Consider the following 11,480-nt stretch of genomic DNA (forward strand, 5'->3'; position numbering starts at 1 on the left):
ACAGATGTAAAATAAAAGGCCATTTTAGCTTCTGCGGTGTTCCCTTCAGCTGCTGTGCTGCTACTGGTGTATTTTTAAATGGCTGTCCTGGCTGTGGAGAGCTTCCTCCGCCTGAGTCATCTGGGCTTTCTGCAGAGTGAGCAAGGCTGTTTGACTGCTTTGGTTGCAGGCTGCACCCTCAGGTTGAAACTCCCCCAGCCCTATGGGCAGTCCATGGGACAGCAGCAGGGAGGAGAGGGAGACTGCAGTGCTGCGGCCTACAGACATGGCAACCATTGAGCTCCCAGAGCTAATAAAGATCTTCTCCTTCATTTAACTAAATGCTCCCTAATGGGCCTCAATTATGTAGAGTGCATTGTCAGATAGAGAGATTGCCTTCTGCTGTTGACCGAGCACCTACCACTCACTTTATTCAAAAGGAAACAACCACAGTCCCCCCTTGCTGTGTAAATACTTTTTAAGACACCCAGTTGGGCACAGTAAAAATGGCCCTTTTCCAACATAAGACCGAACCTGCACTGTAGCCTGGGTGTTGGAAAGTTGGCTGCACAGGGTATGGAGACTGTAAAATGGCTGTCTCGTGGTACAGTGTGTTTGCTTGTAGTTCCGAGGCGATTCGCATTTGCTCTGAGGTCAGGGTCAATGTTGGGTCGAGATCACACAAACACGGAGGGGGTGACAGCATGGATTCCAGCAGAGGGAACATCTTTGTCCTCTGCTGGGCCTTTGGGGGGAAATGGGGTGGGGGTGTGTGGGGGGGGGGGGGGGGGGGGGGGGGGGGGGCGATCTGTCACCCTTTGGCAACACCCTGCCGTCGGACAGAGAGGTAACAGCAGGGGCCGTGACACGGACCATCTGGGACATCACACAGACACAGCGGGAACACAGCGTGCCGTGGAGTCAGAGGCACTTCGGGTCCATGGTGGCAGAGCCGAAAATAAAAGGCGTAATGCAGCGGCACTTAGGGCACGGGGCACCACGCTGGGGCTGCCGCCGCCGCCGCTGCTCTTTCTGTCACGCGCGCTTTGTTTGAGCTGCTAGGCTGCAGATCTTTGTGTTTTTACTGTACTTTCCGCTCTATTCTTCTGGTCCTCAGCAGCAGTGCTGTGTAAGAGCGTTGGACAAAATATCCACAAAAAAGGGCCATCGCCCTTTAATTTGCATTGAAATGATTCAGGTCTGTGCAAAGACATTTGAGAAGGGACAGTCATTGCCATAGCCCTGCAACATTATGCCTTGTCAGCACCATTACAGATGCTTAAGTGAATTAATAGTTCAAAATCAATGCAGTCTGAAAAAAGCGGCCTCTCTCTCTCTCTCTCTCTCTCTCTCTCTCTCTCTCTCTCTCTCTCTCTCTCTCTCTCTCTCTCTCTCCCTCTCTCTCTCTCTCTCTCCCTCTCTCTCTCACTCTGTTAATTAAAGGACGGAATGATAAAGTACCTCAATGCTCTCTCCCACCCCAGGCCATACCCTGTACACAAAGCTCACTGATCGCATTGGATCATGCTGTAAAGTGCAAGTGTGTGTGCGTGCGTGCGTGTGCGTGTGTGTGTGTGTATGTTAACGCTTATGTGTGTATGTGTAGCACAGTGACAGTTGTGTCTCTTCCCCAGGGGAGCGGAGAGGCTTCAGCGAGAGGCACGGCCATGGAGGGGGACTGCCTCAGCTGCATCAAATACCTCATGTTCGTCTTCAACTTCTTCATCTTTGTGAGTATTTTCCCAGCATTCAGTCCCACGCCCGTTGTCACATTAGTGGGAACTTGTTTCCTTGTCTGGCTGTGATGGATACATTTCCTGTAGTTTAAGCAGTTTTTAGAGCTTCTATGATATAGTCCTTGTGCAATCTGGCCTCCTGGGGGTTTGAGAGCTTAAGGATTCTGGTCTGTTTGTCATTTTTCTGCCATTAGGGAATAGTTGTGTAAAGCAGAGAAAAGCCATTACTATTCTGTTACTGACAGTGCTGTTGGACTGTGGTATTGGACGGCCTCTCCAAATATGGTGAGGGGGGGGGAGGGGGGGCGGTTGTTGGCAAAGGCCAATGGAAGAGCGGTGGTTAGGGGGAGTAATTTGCTTTTGATTGTTTGGTGAACACATTTTTAAGATTGTTTTTGGTTAAATGAACTTGGTGAGGGGGGAAAAGTCACTGCAGAAAAGCCCCGTCATGAGGACTCATTGCAAACGTTAACGACAAGCACTACAACGGGGCCCGGGCCCTGCCAAAGTGTTTTAAAAATCTCCCCAAACCAAAAGCACCCTGGAATATTTTACATTTACGGCATGCTTCACCCATCTCTTTTGGATTTATTCCTTTAAAGTGAAGCTGTAGGTAAAAATGTCTTGTTTACCTTTAATTGGATTTGGGTGTCATCTACAAGAATGTGGGACCCCAGGCAAACAGGCAGATCTGGGCCCAAAATCCATCTGTGCAACTTATAAAAAAGACATTATAAGCAAGAAATTCCCAGAACAAGAGCAACTACCACAGGCAATGGGAGGAAAATAAATAATCCCTATTTACCATTCAAAATGGCATTCAATGCTGAGCTCATTTTTTGTAGGATAAAAAAATATTTTCTCTGAGAAACTTTTGTAGGATAAAACAATATTTTCTCTAAGAAGATATTACAGAGCTTCCTGACCCAACAAAAGTAACTCATAGATGAGGATTGATAGCACTTATAAATTTGTCATAAAAGAAGTAGGCAAGACACACCAGAGGTGTTAGTGGTGGTGAGAGATTCAACAAGAACATGAAACTGCTTGGAGAACTTACGGAGAGCTTACTGAGAGCTATCCAGGGGAACTCTGTGAACTCGCAGGGAAGAGTGATGGAGCTGTGGAGATTAAAATCTCTTAGTGGCCTTAATGGTAGGAGCTCAACACTTTCAAAGAGATTATGTAGATGGGAGATTCCCCTCTCCCTCCACAAAGAGACCCAAAGCCTCTTCCAGATAAGTGTGCGTTGTCCCACAGAGGTGAAATCCTTGAAGGTCAAAACTTGGCCCTGTTTATTTTATGGATCTTAAACCAGGCTTTCCGTATCACTGTAATAATGTGTTTATAGAGGCACCATAGAAAATATTGAAAAAATATGGGAAAAAATTCTGTATTTCTATAGTGCTGTTCTTAGATGAATATTATTCAGGTCATTTCATTCTGGGGGATACCGGTCTTGTGGATTAAGCCAATTTGATACGTTGATTATTATGAGATCAAAAATATTTCAGACAGTCAAGGGTGCCTAAACCGCTCTCAGATTTGGAAGTTTGTGAAGTAGATGGCTTCAAAGGAGTTAATTTTATGTTTCAGGTTGACCTTCAGGATTGGCTGTTTTAAAGCATCGAACCTTTTAGCAGTGCACTGTAGGTAGACATGGAGCATTGATCTTAGGTAATTTATTAATTCAAGAATGTTCTTGTACTCAGTTGCATAAGTCTTTCAGTGCCTTTATAGGAATGTACTCTAATTGTGTTTATGTAAATTGTCATATGAGGGAGATAATTAAATTCTGGAATGTTCAATACCTTTAGGGGACTATCATAAGGAAAGCTTTTTATCTGTGTGGTTCCAGTTATATTGATAGAAATGGAGGACTTCATACTTATGCCAGTTCATTGTAGGTTGAGATTTCAAATTTAAACTTGCTTTAAATTTAATTTGAGGTGCAGTCAAGTGTCCTCATATTGGAATAATAGTAAAATGTAGTATTTTAAGGTTAATGTTCTCTCATTTAAAAAAGACAAACGCCTGAAATGATGGAAAGACGCAGCACCTTTTGTTAACAAAGCACAAAGTAAGTGTGGTAAGTGAGGACATCTTATTAGGTGGGTGACCAAGCAGACAATGGGGGGCGGAGCCTAGTTTGTCACAGTTCCTAAGAATGATTTAAAATGGTGTAGAGACTGTGTTCATGGTGATGACTGAGGCACAGGGTGAATCACAGCGAAGCTTAATCTAATTAATGATGTAGTCTGAAAAACCAAACTCCTATTGATTACTTTCAGACAAACTGTTAAAGTCCTATTTAGCATCCATTGTGACAGCTATAGTAGCTTTATAAAAAAAGTGCACAGCAATAAAATAGAATAATAGACCTCTATTGTCTGTAGAGTGCCTATTTTTCATTATTTTCTTTGGCTGGATTGTTGGAGGGCATTTTCTGTTTGAGAAGTTAATGATCTGTGAATTATCTTCTCATCTCCATTTAGTGCCATGCCTCTGTAGTTGTGTGCAGAGAGGGGGGTTATTTATTATTGGAAAGACTGAGATAAGAACTGATGGATGGAGCTGGTGGGATATATGTAATTGACCATTTGCAAGTAAAACACAGAGAGATGAAATTCCCCGAGGGTTTATAGATTTCAATCAGGCTGCTGTCGTGCTGTGAGTGCTCCCCTCAAGGCCCAGCAGAGATGCATTTTCTAATACACCGCAGCTTTTCGTACAGTGACACTGTTGAAAGCTGTTCTTCAGCGAATGGTTGAATGTCACTGCCTCTCTTATCAGTATAGGAGTACAGAAGAGTGGACAGTGTTGGCTCATCAGCACAGGTACAAGTAGGTGGGCACTGTACAGAGAGAGAGAACATGCTTCTGTACTGAGACCGATACGTGATATGCTCTACTTCCATTCCACAGGTAACCCACTCCAAATGTGACGATGAGACAGTCACATTTGGAGCAGTCGTTTATCCTTCATTTTTACTTCTGCGCCATTTTACAGTTAATTATATTTTACGGTTTCGTTCACTGCTGCACCCTCCACGATCTGAGGAGAGGGCAGGCTGGCACACGCGTCCTCAGGCACAGTCTGCCAGCTGCCTTTATTTCCCCCTCCTCGGGCCTCCAGCTGCGCTGCACTGCGCAGTCTGCGTCGGAGGAGCTCGTTGCGTACGCAGCGCGGGCGGGCAGATGGTCGGGTGTTACCTATAACAGCAGCGCAGCGTGCTTTGGTGAAACAGAGCTTCTGCAAAGGCAGACCTTGACAAGATAAGATCACAACCACCCTCTGATATAAGCTGTCGCTGTGCTGAGGCTGAATTTAAGAAGCTCATTAAGAAGAGTTCATTATTTTTTACCTTATTAAATAATCAATTACTGCACTTGGCTCTGTCATGCAGCGCTGTTGTTGAATGTGTGTGTGCATCCAGTTTAAATTATTATTATTATTGTTATTATTATTATTATTATGGTTATTTTTGTTGTTATTGTTATTATTATTATTATTGTTATTATTATTATTATTATTATTATTATTATTAAGCATTTTATCTATAGAGCACCTTTCATTGCATAACAATCGCATAGCTAGTGCTCAAGTTGAGCTAAAAATAAAAAGTCAGTAATTATAAGTTACAAATTCCTGAAATCAGGACACATAATATTTACAGAATAAAAAATGAAACTAAAAAGAAGCACATCACGGAGAGTAGCGTCTGGATCCTGAGAAGTACAGATAAGAATGGTGGGCCATTCTAAAAAGGTCAAATGGTAAAAGTGGGTTTTGAAGGCTTACTTAAAGGCCCCGGTGGAATCAGAAACCGTTGCAGTCAGCTTGGTGCTGGCATTGTTCACAGCATTGGATCTAACCTATGTGCTTTAATTCAAAGCCCCCTGACCACAGCCCTGGATTGAGTATATGTGGCAATATTGGGTTATTACCATATATTCATATACTCAAGATGCAGGCAATATGGCTGACAAGAAAGGAGATACTGAGAACAGACACACGCATCGGTGTAGGGAGGCTGTCAGACTTAGAAGCAGCTGGGACAAAATTTGGAAAATGCTCCTCAGGTTTAACAAACTGGAGAGAGAACGCAAGAGCAAGGGGAGAACAAGAGAGGGAGAGAGAGAGTCTGAGAATGAGAGAGATAATGTGTGTCTGTGTGTGTGTCTGTGTGTGTGTGTGTGTGTACACACACGAGAGACAGAGAGTGAGAGTCAGAAGCTCTTATCACAGTCCCACAGTTTCCTCAAGCAACTCAATCAGACTCAATCTCTCCCAGCTGGGCCCAGAGAAGTGGGAGGGTGTGATGGGGGGGGGAGGGGGGGGTCCTAAAAGCTTTTGGCAGCCTCTTAATCATAACTGAAGGGTTTGTCTGCTCCGAGAGGTAGAGGACCAGGGAATTACAGGGCCACAATATCCCCCAAAAGGAGCCATTTGTCACCTGAAGTGCCCTTCCTTTCTCTCTCCTGGTTTCTCCTGAGCAACCTCTAATGTCCACTCAAGCCTAATAGTTCAGTGTCGGCTTAATACATGGTGCACATTTACGAAGTGGATGATGTGATACGCTTAAATAAATCCAATCTTTTCATATCTTTCTCCATCCTGTATCTAAAGCGCATTTATCATTTCAGTCTTTGCCGGAAAGGAAAGGATAATGTAAATGGAAGGGCTTCTGTACAGGTTTCTGCACCGTGTACTCCAAAGTAATCCGTCCCCGATGTTGTATGAGGAGTCCCTGTGCCCCAGGTATGATCCCTTCTCTCTGTCTGTCTGTCTGTCTGTCTGTCTGGCAGCTGGGCGGGTCCTTCCTGCTGGGCGTGGGCGTGTGGGTGCTGGTAGACCCTACGGGTTTCCGAGAGATCGTGGCGGCGAACCCCCTCCTCTTCACCGGCGTCTACGTCATCCTGGCCATGGGCGGCATGCTCTTCCTGCTGGGGTTCCTGGGGTGCTGCGGGGCCATTCGAGAGAACAAGTGCCTATTACTGTTCGTGAGTATGCCCTATGGGCCGGGCCTCCTGTCGAGCGCTGTGCTTTAGACAGCGGGAAATCATTTATTAAACTCCTGGGGTTGTCTTTAATCCTGTCGTTTTTGTACGGTGAGGGTTGTGCGCACAGAGCTTCAGGAATCTTTAATGTAGAGCAAAATGGGTTCAGTCTGGCCTCTGATTCCTTCTCTCCTACACGTTCTCTCTTTCTGTCCAGTTCTTCATGCTCATCCTCATCATCTTCCTGGCAGAGCTGGCCGCCGCCATCTTGGCCTTCATCTTCCGTGAGCACGTGAGTCTCTGGCCTTTCCGAGCGGAGGCGGCCGAGCCGCGGACCGCCGTGGGTTTCGCGCAACGGCGTCTCCGCCCCCTCCCTCTGACCTGTGCCTCTGTGCGCTGTCTCTGCAGCTCACGCGAGAATACTTCACCCGGGAGCTGAAGAGGCACTACCAGGGCTACAACAACACCGACGTCTTCACCTCCACCTGGAACGCCATCATGACCACGGTAAGGCCCTCGCCGCGCCCTTCCTGTAGCGGCAAATAGCAGGTGGCCTGCATTCCCTGTGACATCCAAAATGGGGCCCTGCATTGACTCATCAGTATTATGTCCCTTTCAGGGTGGTGTGGTAAGAGCAGGTAGGTCTCGCCATCAAAGTGATGTCACAGAGAAGTGCTCATAATGGGCACGCTTTCTGAGTCATTATGGGTGGTTTTGAGGGTGTTTATCATTGGGTTTTAGCGTAAAAGCACATTGTATTAAGGCTCTGGAAAGTGTACACGGACTCCTCTCTCTCCCCAGTTTGACTGCTGTGGGGTGAACAGCCCAGAAGACTTTGAGGACAGCCTCTTCAGGCTCATCAACCCAAACGACATGGTGCCCGAGGCCTGTTGCCAGAGGAACAGTCACCCTGGAGACGTGGCCTACATCAGCAAAGAGGAGTGCCTAATGGGCAGTATGCTGTTCCGCCACAATAAGGTGAAAACCTGCCTCGCCGAAATGCCTCTCTTTGTGGCTCTCCAGCTCTGAGCCCGATGACATCAAAGCTCCACATTTTTCCCATTGAGATTGTTTTTATTTGTAAGACATTTATGGAGAAAGGTTTATTATATCCAGACTGCACTCTATCAAAATAAAGGAGACGTCTCAAACCACTCAGTTTATCTTTTGTGTATATTGCATTGTAAACCATATTACCACACTTCTTTGAATGGTGTTATCTTGGGCTGATAAGAACGCCGAGTGTATAGGTTGGCCACTGCAGCTCGTGAGAGTGAGTGGTAGGTAAGTTTGAAGGTCTGTTGGCCCTGCCGTTTTGTTTAATATCTGTAAAAGCTTCAGGGGGAAAATGGTGGCTTGAGCAGCACCTTGGGAACAGCTTCGCTCCATGAAATCCATTCTGTGCTTTTCTGTGTTCCCTGTGGTCGGGGTCAACTGCAGGACCACTCTCTATGAAACACAGAGCTTTTATGTGCTGTATTAATTCAGACATGGACGGCCCGAGGCGAGCTGCATTTCGCTTGTGAAATAATGTCCTGCGAGATGAAAAATCTGTCCAGAGTTAATGACTGCGATGCCGTAGATGTTCCAGAAGGCAATTCGGTCCAATCGAAACAGGCTGTTTCGTCTTGACATCCCTTAACTGTTTGAAGGCGCTGTTATGTAAAGTCCAAACTTGCGCAACGTACTCTTATTTCAAACTAAACACACTTATGTTGCGTTAGCAACATAACAAGGCATTTGGGTTCCCATCCAAAGGCTTGAGGCCAACCTGATTTGCGTTCATACTGAATCACCCTCTTCGGTTTCTTTGCCTTTGTTTCAGACGCTGAATACCTTTATTCATTTGTATGACCTTACGTCTGTGTTCATAAATGAAATCCTCTCACTGCACGGTGGTGAACGAACCTTGAGCACTGAAGAGCGGTCTCACTGTGCTGTCTGCTGCTATGCGTGTGATGTTGAATGAAGAGTGTCCTCATTCAAAAGTGAAAAGCATTTCAGTGAGTTTTAAGAATTTAGTGAAAAGAAGCATTCTTTTCTTTGCCATCTTCCCAACCTGTTTTGACGGTTCTGGGAACCATCTGGATTCTGGACTGCAAGGTTTCTGAGCATAGCTTTGTGTCAGTTTTATCCACTGTTTTATCCACATTTAAGTCCACTGTTAAATGTTCTACATCAGGGGTTTTCAAACTGTGCTCAGTGGACCATTGCTCATCTGGTGGCTTGTGGGTGTTATGTTATGTTATGAATTTGATATTAATTGCATTGGTAGTGCAGTGTAACATACAGAAAGTTGGTTTATTTGTGTGTTGAATTTACAAGGCTTGACTCAAATAAACTGCAAGCACCCGCATCCCAGTGAGGATCAAAATAATTTTGTGGTTATTGCACGTTTAAATATACATGTTTTGTTTATAGTGAACTATCTGGGTGGTCTGCCAAGATCTTGCTGGTTGTTTCAGTGGTCCAATAAAAATGCTTACTCAAAAAATGTTTGTGTTTTTATAGGGCTGTTACTCGGCGGTGGTCGACTACTTTGAGATGTACATCTACGTGGCCGGAGCGCTCGCCATTGTGGTCCTGACTATTGAAGTACGGTTGTCTTGTTTTTGTTCAACAAATGCTTTTGTTTTTGCTGTCATGTTTGCCAGTGTGTTGGACAAGTCCCTGATCGAAGCATGAAAAAGACAAATCATGCGCCAGTGAAATAATGACTATCAGCTCATGTAAATGACACAGGTTGAGCTCTTCCTCTAGCCAAGTGTCCTATGTCTCATATTTAAAACATCGTCCTTTATTTAACCAGGTAGGTCAACTAGTCGCTCTTTTAAAGTGACAAATAGTGAGGATTAATGTCACATTTCCCTACCAAGGCATCATTCGCACTCCTGTGCCCCACTCAGTATAGTAGAGAGACACCTTGTGGTGACCAGAGATATTGTACTTCAGTTTATGTCTAGTATGGTGATTGTGTTCTTTTGTTCTGCATGTTAGTTTTATGCTTCAGAAATGCAATGCGTGTCACAAGTCTGAATCCCCCTAACATGTATGCCATGTGTTAAGAATAGTATTTACTAATGTTGGGCTGAACACTGATTAACCGTTTCTGTTCCTTTTGGTCTCCAGCTCTTCGCCATGGTGTTCGCTATGTGTTTGTTCAGAGGGATCCAGTAGGTCTGGCTCACAGTACGGAAGGACTTTTCCAAAAGGAAAGGACAGGAAAAGGGAAAAAAAAGGCTTGTAAAATATAAAGGAGTGTTTTCTTTCTGTTTTTGGTTGTTTTTTTTTTTTTATACTGGCAAATCGGGAACCTCGACAACAACCAAATGACTCGTACTTCTCAGCTGGACCTTTGAGGTACTGGGCACACTGTAAACAAAGAGCAAAAACAAATAATAAAACAAGGGCAAAAACGGACGCCGGAAACTACTGCATTTCCCGAGCAGGATTGGAGAGTGGCACTGCACTGACATTCGGATGAAGAATATTTATACTGAGGAAAGTTGGCTTAGCTGTATAAAGGTTTGTGTTTATGTATAACTTGGATGTACCCCCCCCCCCCCCCCATCCCCAGCCCCTCAACCTGTGGCTGTATCCCCCTCCTCCTACCTGCCCCACTCACCCCCTTTTAAGAGCCGCACTTGTTTAATGCTGCCCTTATTCAGAGATATTTTACTAAGGGTGCTGCGTGTCTCCTTTCCCCTGCTCCCCTCTCGCTTGGAAGCCGACTTATGGTGCATTTTTTATTGTGTTGTGATGGTCATTGCCATGGTGATTATGATATGTGATTTTAGCTGAAATGTATTGTCATGCATTTGTATTAGAATGTATAAAAGATATTGATGATGATGGTAATAATAATTAAAAAAAGATTATGTAATGTGCTTGCACATGGATTCCGTGTGTAAAGGTATAAAAGTGAATCCTTGTTGCTTTGTCATGGTGATTTCCCATCTTTGGTTTTTAAAATGCTACCTATTCAGTTGCGTTTTTGGCCTTGCTTTTAAACAAAATTGTGTAAATACAGTTTTCAGTTTTAATGTTTGTAACTTATACCCTTAACCCTGGATATATGCTGTTAAAATGCTATGCTTTTTTATGTATTGTACTGTAAAAAAAAAAAAAAATTGAATGTCAATTTACAGATCTACCCTTGGAAGCTGATAACTAAAATCCTTATGCACAATTACAAACATCCAGTACATCCATACAGTATATTGGTTTCTATGGTGTGAATAAGGCTGTGGGAATGCTCTTGACACAACTGGGGAAAAAGGGTCTTTTTGGTCCCACGTTCTGTATTTCCCCCATTGTGTCCCATCAGTGTTTTTTTAATGTGTCTTATGGTCATTAAAGAGCTCGTGGCACTTAGAGCAATGTGTTCCCTGGGCTTCTGGCCAAATCCCTGGCTTTCTCAGGCTGGCCATCCAATCAACCCCTGGTCTCTCTGGCTTAATAACTCTTTCTCCCCACTTCAGTTGATGTGTAGTCACATGTAACGGCGTTCTGGAACAAAATGGCTGCCCTGCATCAGCTAGGTCCCTCCCCACTTCTCTGTAATGGAGTTTGTGATCCTGAAATGAAAGGTAGAATATGAAGTGGAAAATACAATAACAATTAGAAAACCACAGGAAATGTTGCACATACATTCTTAAAAGGATCTAAAGCATATGGTGAATACAAGAAGTTGGCCCTGCATACACTAGTCTAATACTCCACAGGTGGTGTTTGGTTTGTGTCTCACAATGTTTCAGCCAGCAGG

General features: G+C 44.5%; 1 protein-coding gene across 1 annotated transcript in view; it reads left to right on the top strand.

The window, feature by feature from the left end:
* Positions 1-11,089, top strand: part of tspan18b (tetraspanin 18b) — a 45,771-nt gene extending 34,682 nt beyond the window's left edge. Inside the window, exons 3-9 of the mRNA XM_035416928.1 lie at positions 1,614-1,709; positions 6,524-6,718; positions 6,933-7,007; positions 7,124-7,222; positions 7,517-7,693; positions 9,227-9,310; positions 9,845-11,089. Coding sequence (XP_035272819.1) covers positions 1,614-1,709; positions 6,524-6,718; positions 6,933-7,007; positions 7,124-7,222; positions 7,517-7,693; positions 9,227-9,310; positions 9,845-9,892 — 774 coding nt within the window. The 3' untranslated portion in view covers positions 9,893-11,089. The remainder of the gene's footprint in view (positions 1-1,613; positions 1,710-6,523; positions 6,719-6,932; positions 7,008-7,123; positions 7,223-7,516; positions 7,694-9,226; positions 9,311-9,844) is intronic.
* Positions 11,090-11,480: the final 391 nt, after the last annotated feature.

This window comes from Anguilla anguilla, chromosome 5, assembly GCF_013347855.1.
Source record: "Anguilla anguilla isolate fAngAng1 chromosome 5, fAngAng1.pri, whole genome shotgun sequence".
NCBI classification, from domain to species: Eukaryota; Metazoa; Chordata; class Actinopteri; order Anguilliformes; family Anguillidae; genus Anguilla; species Anguilla anguilla.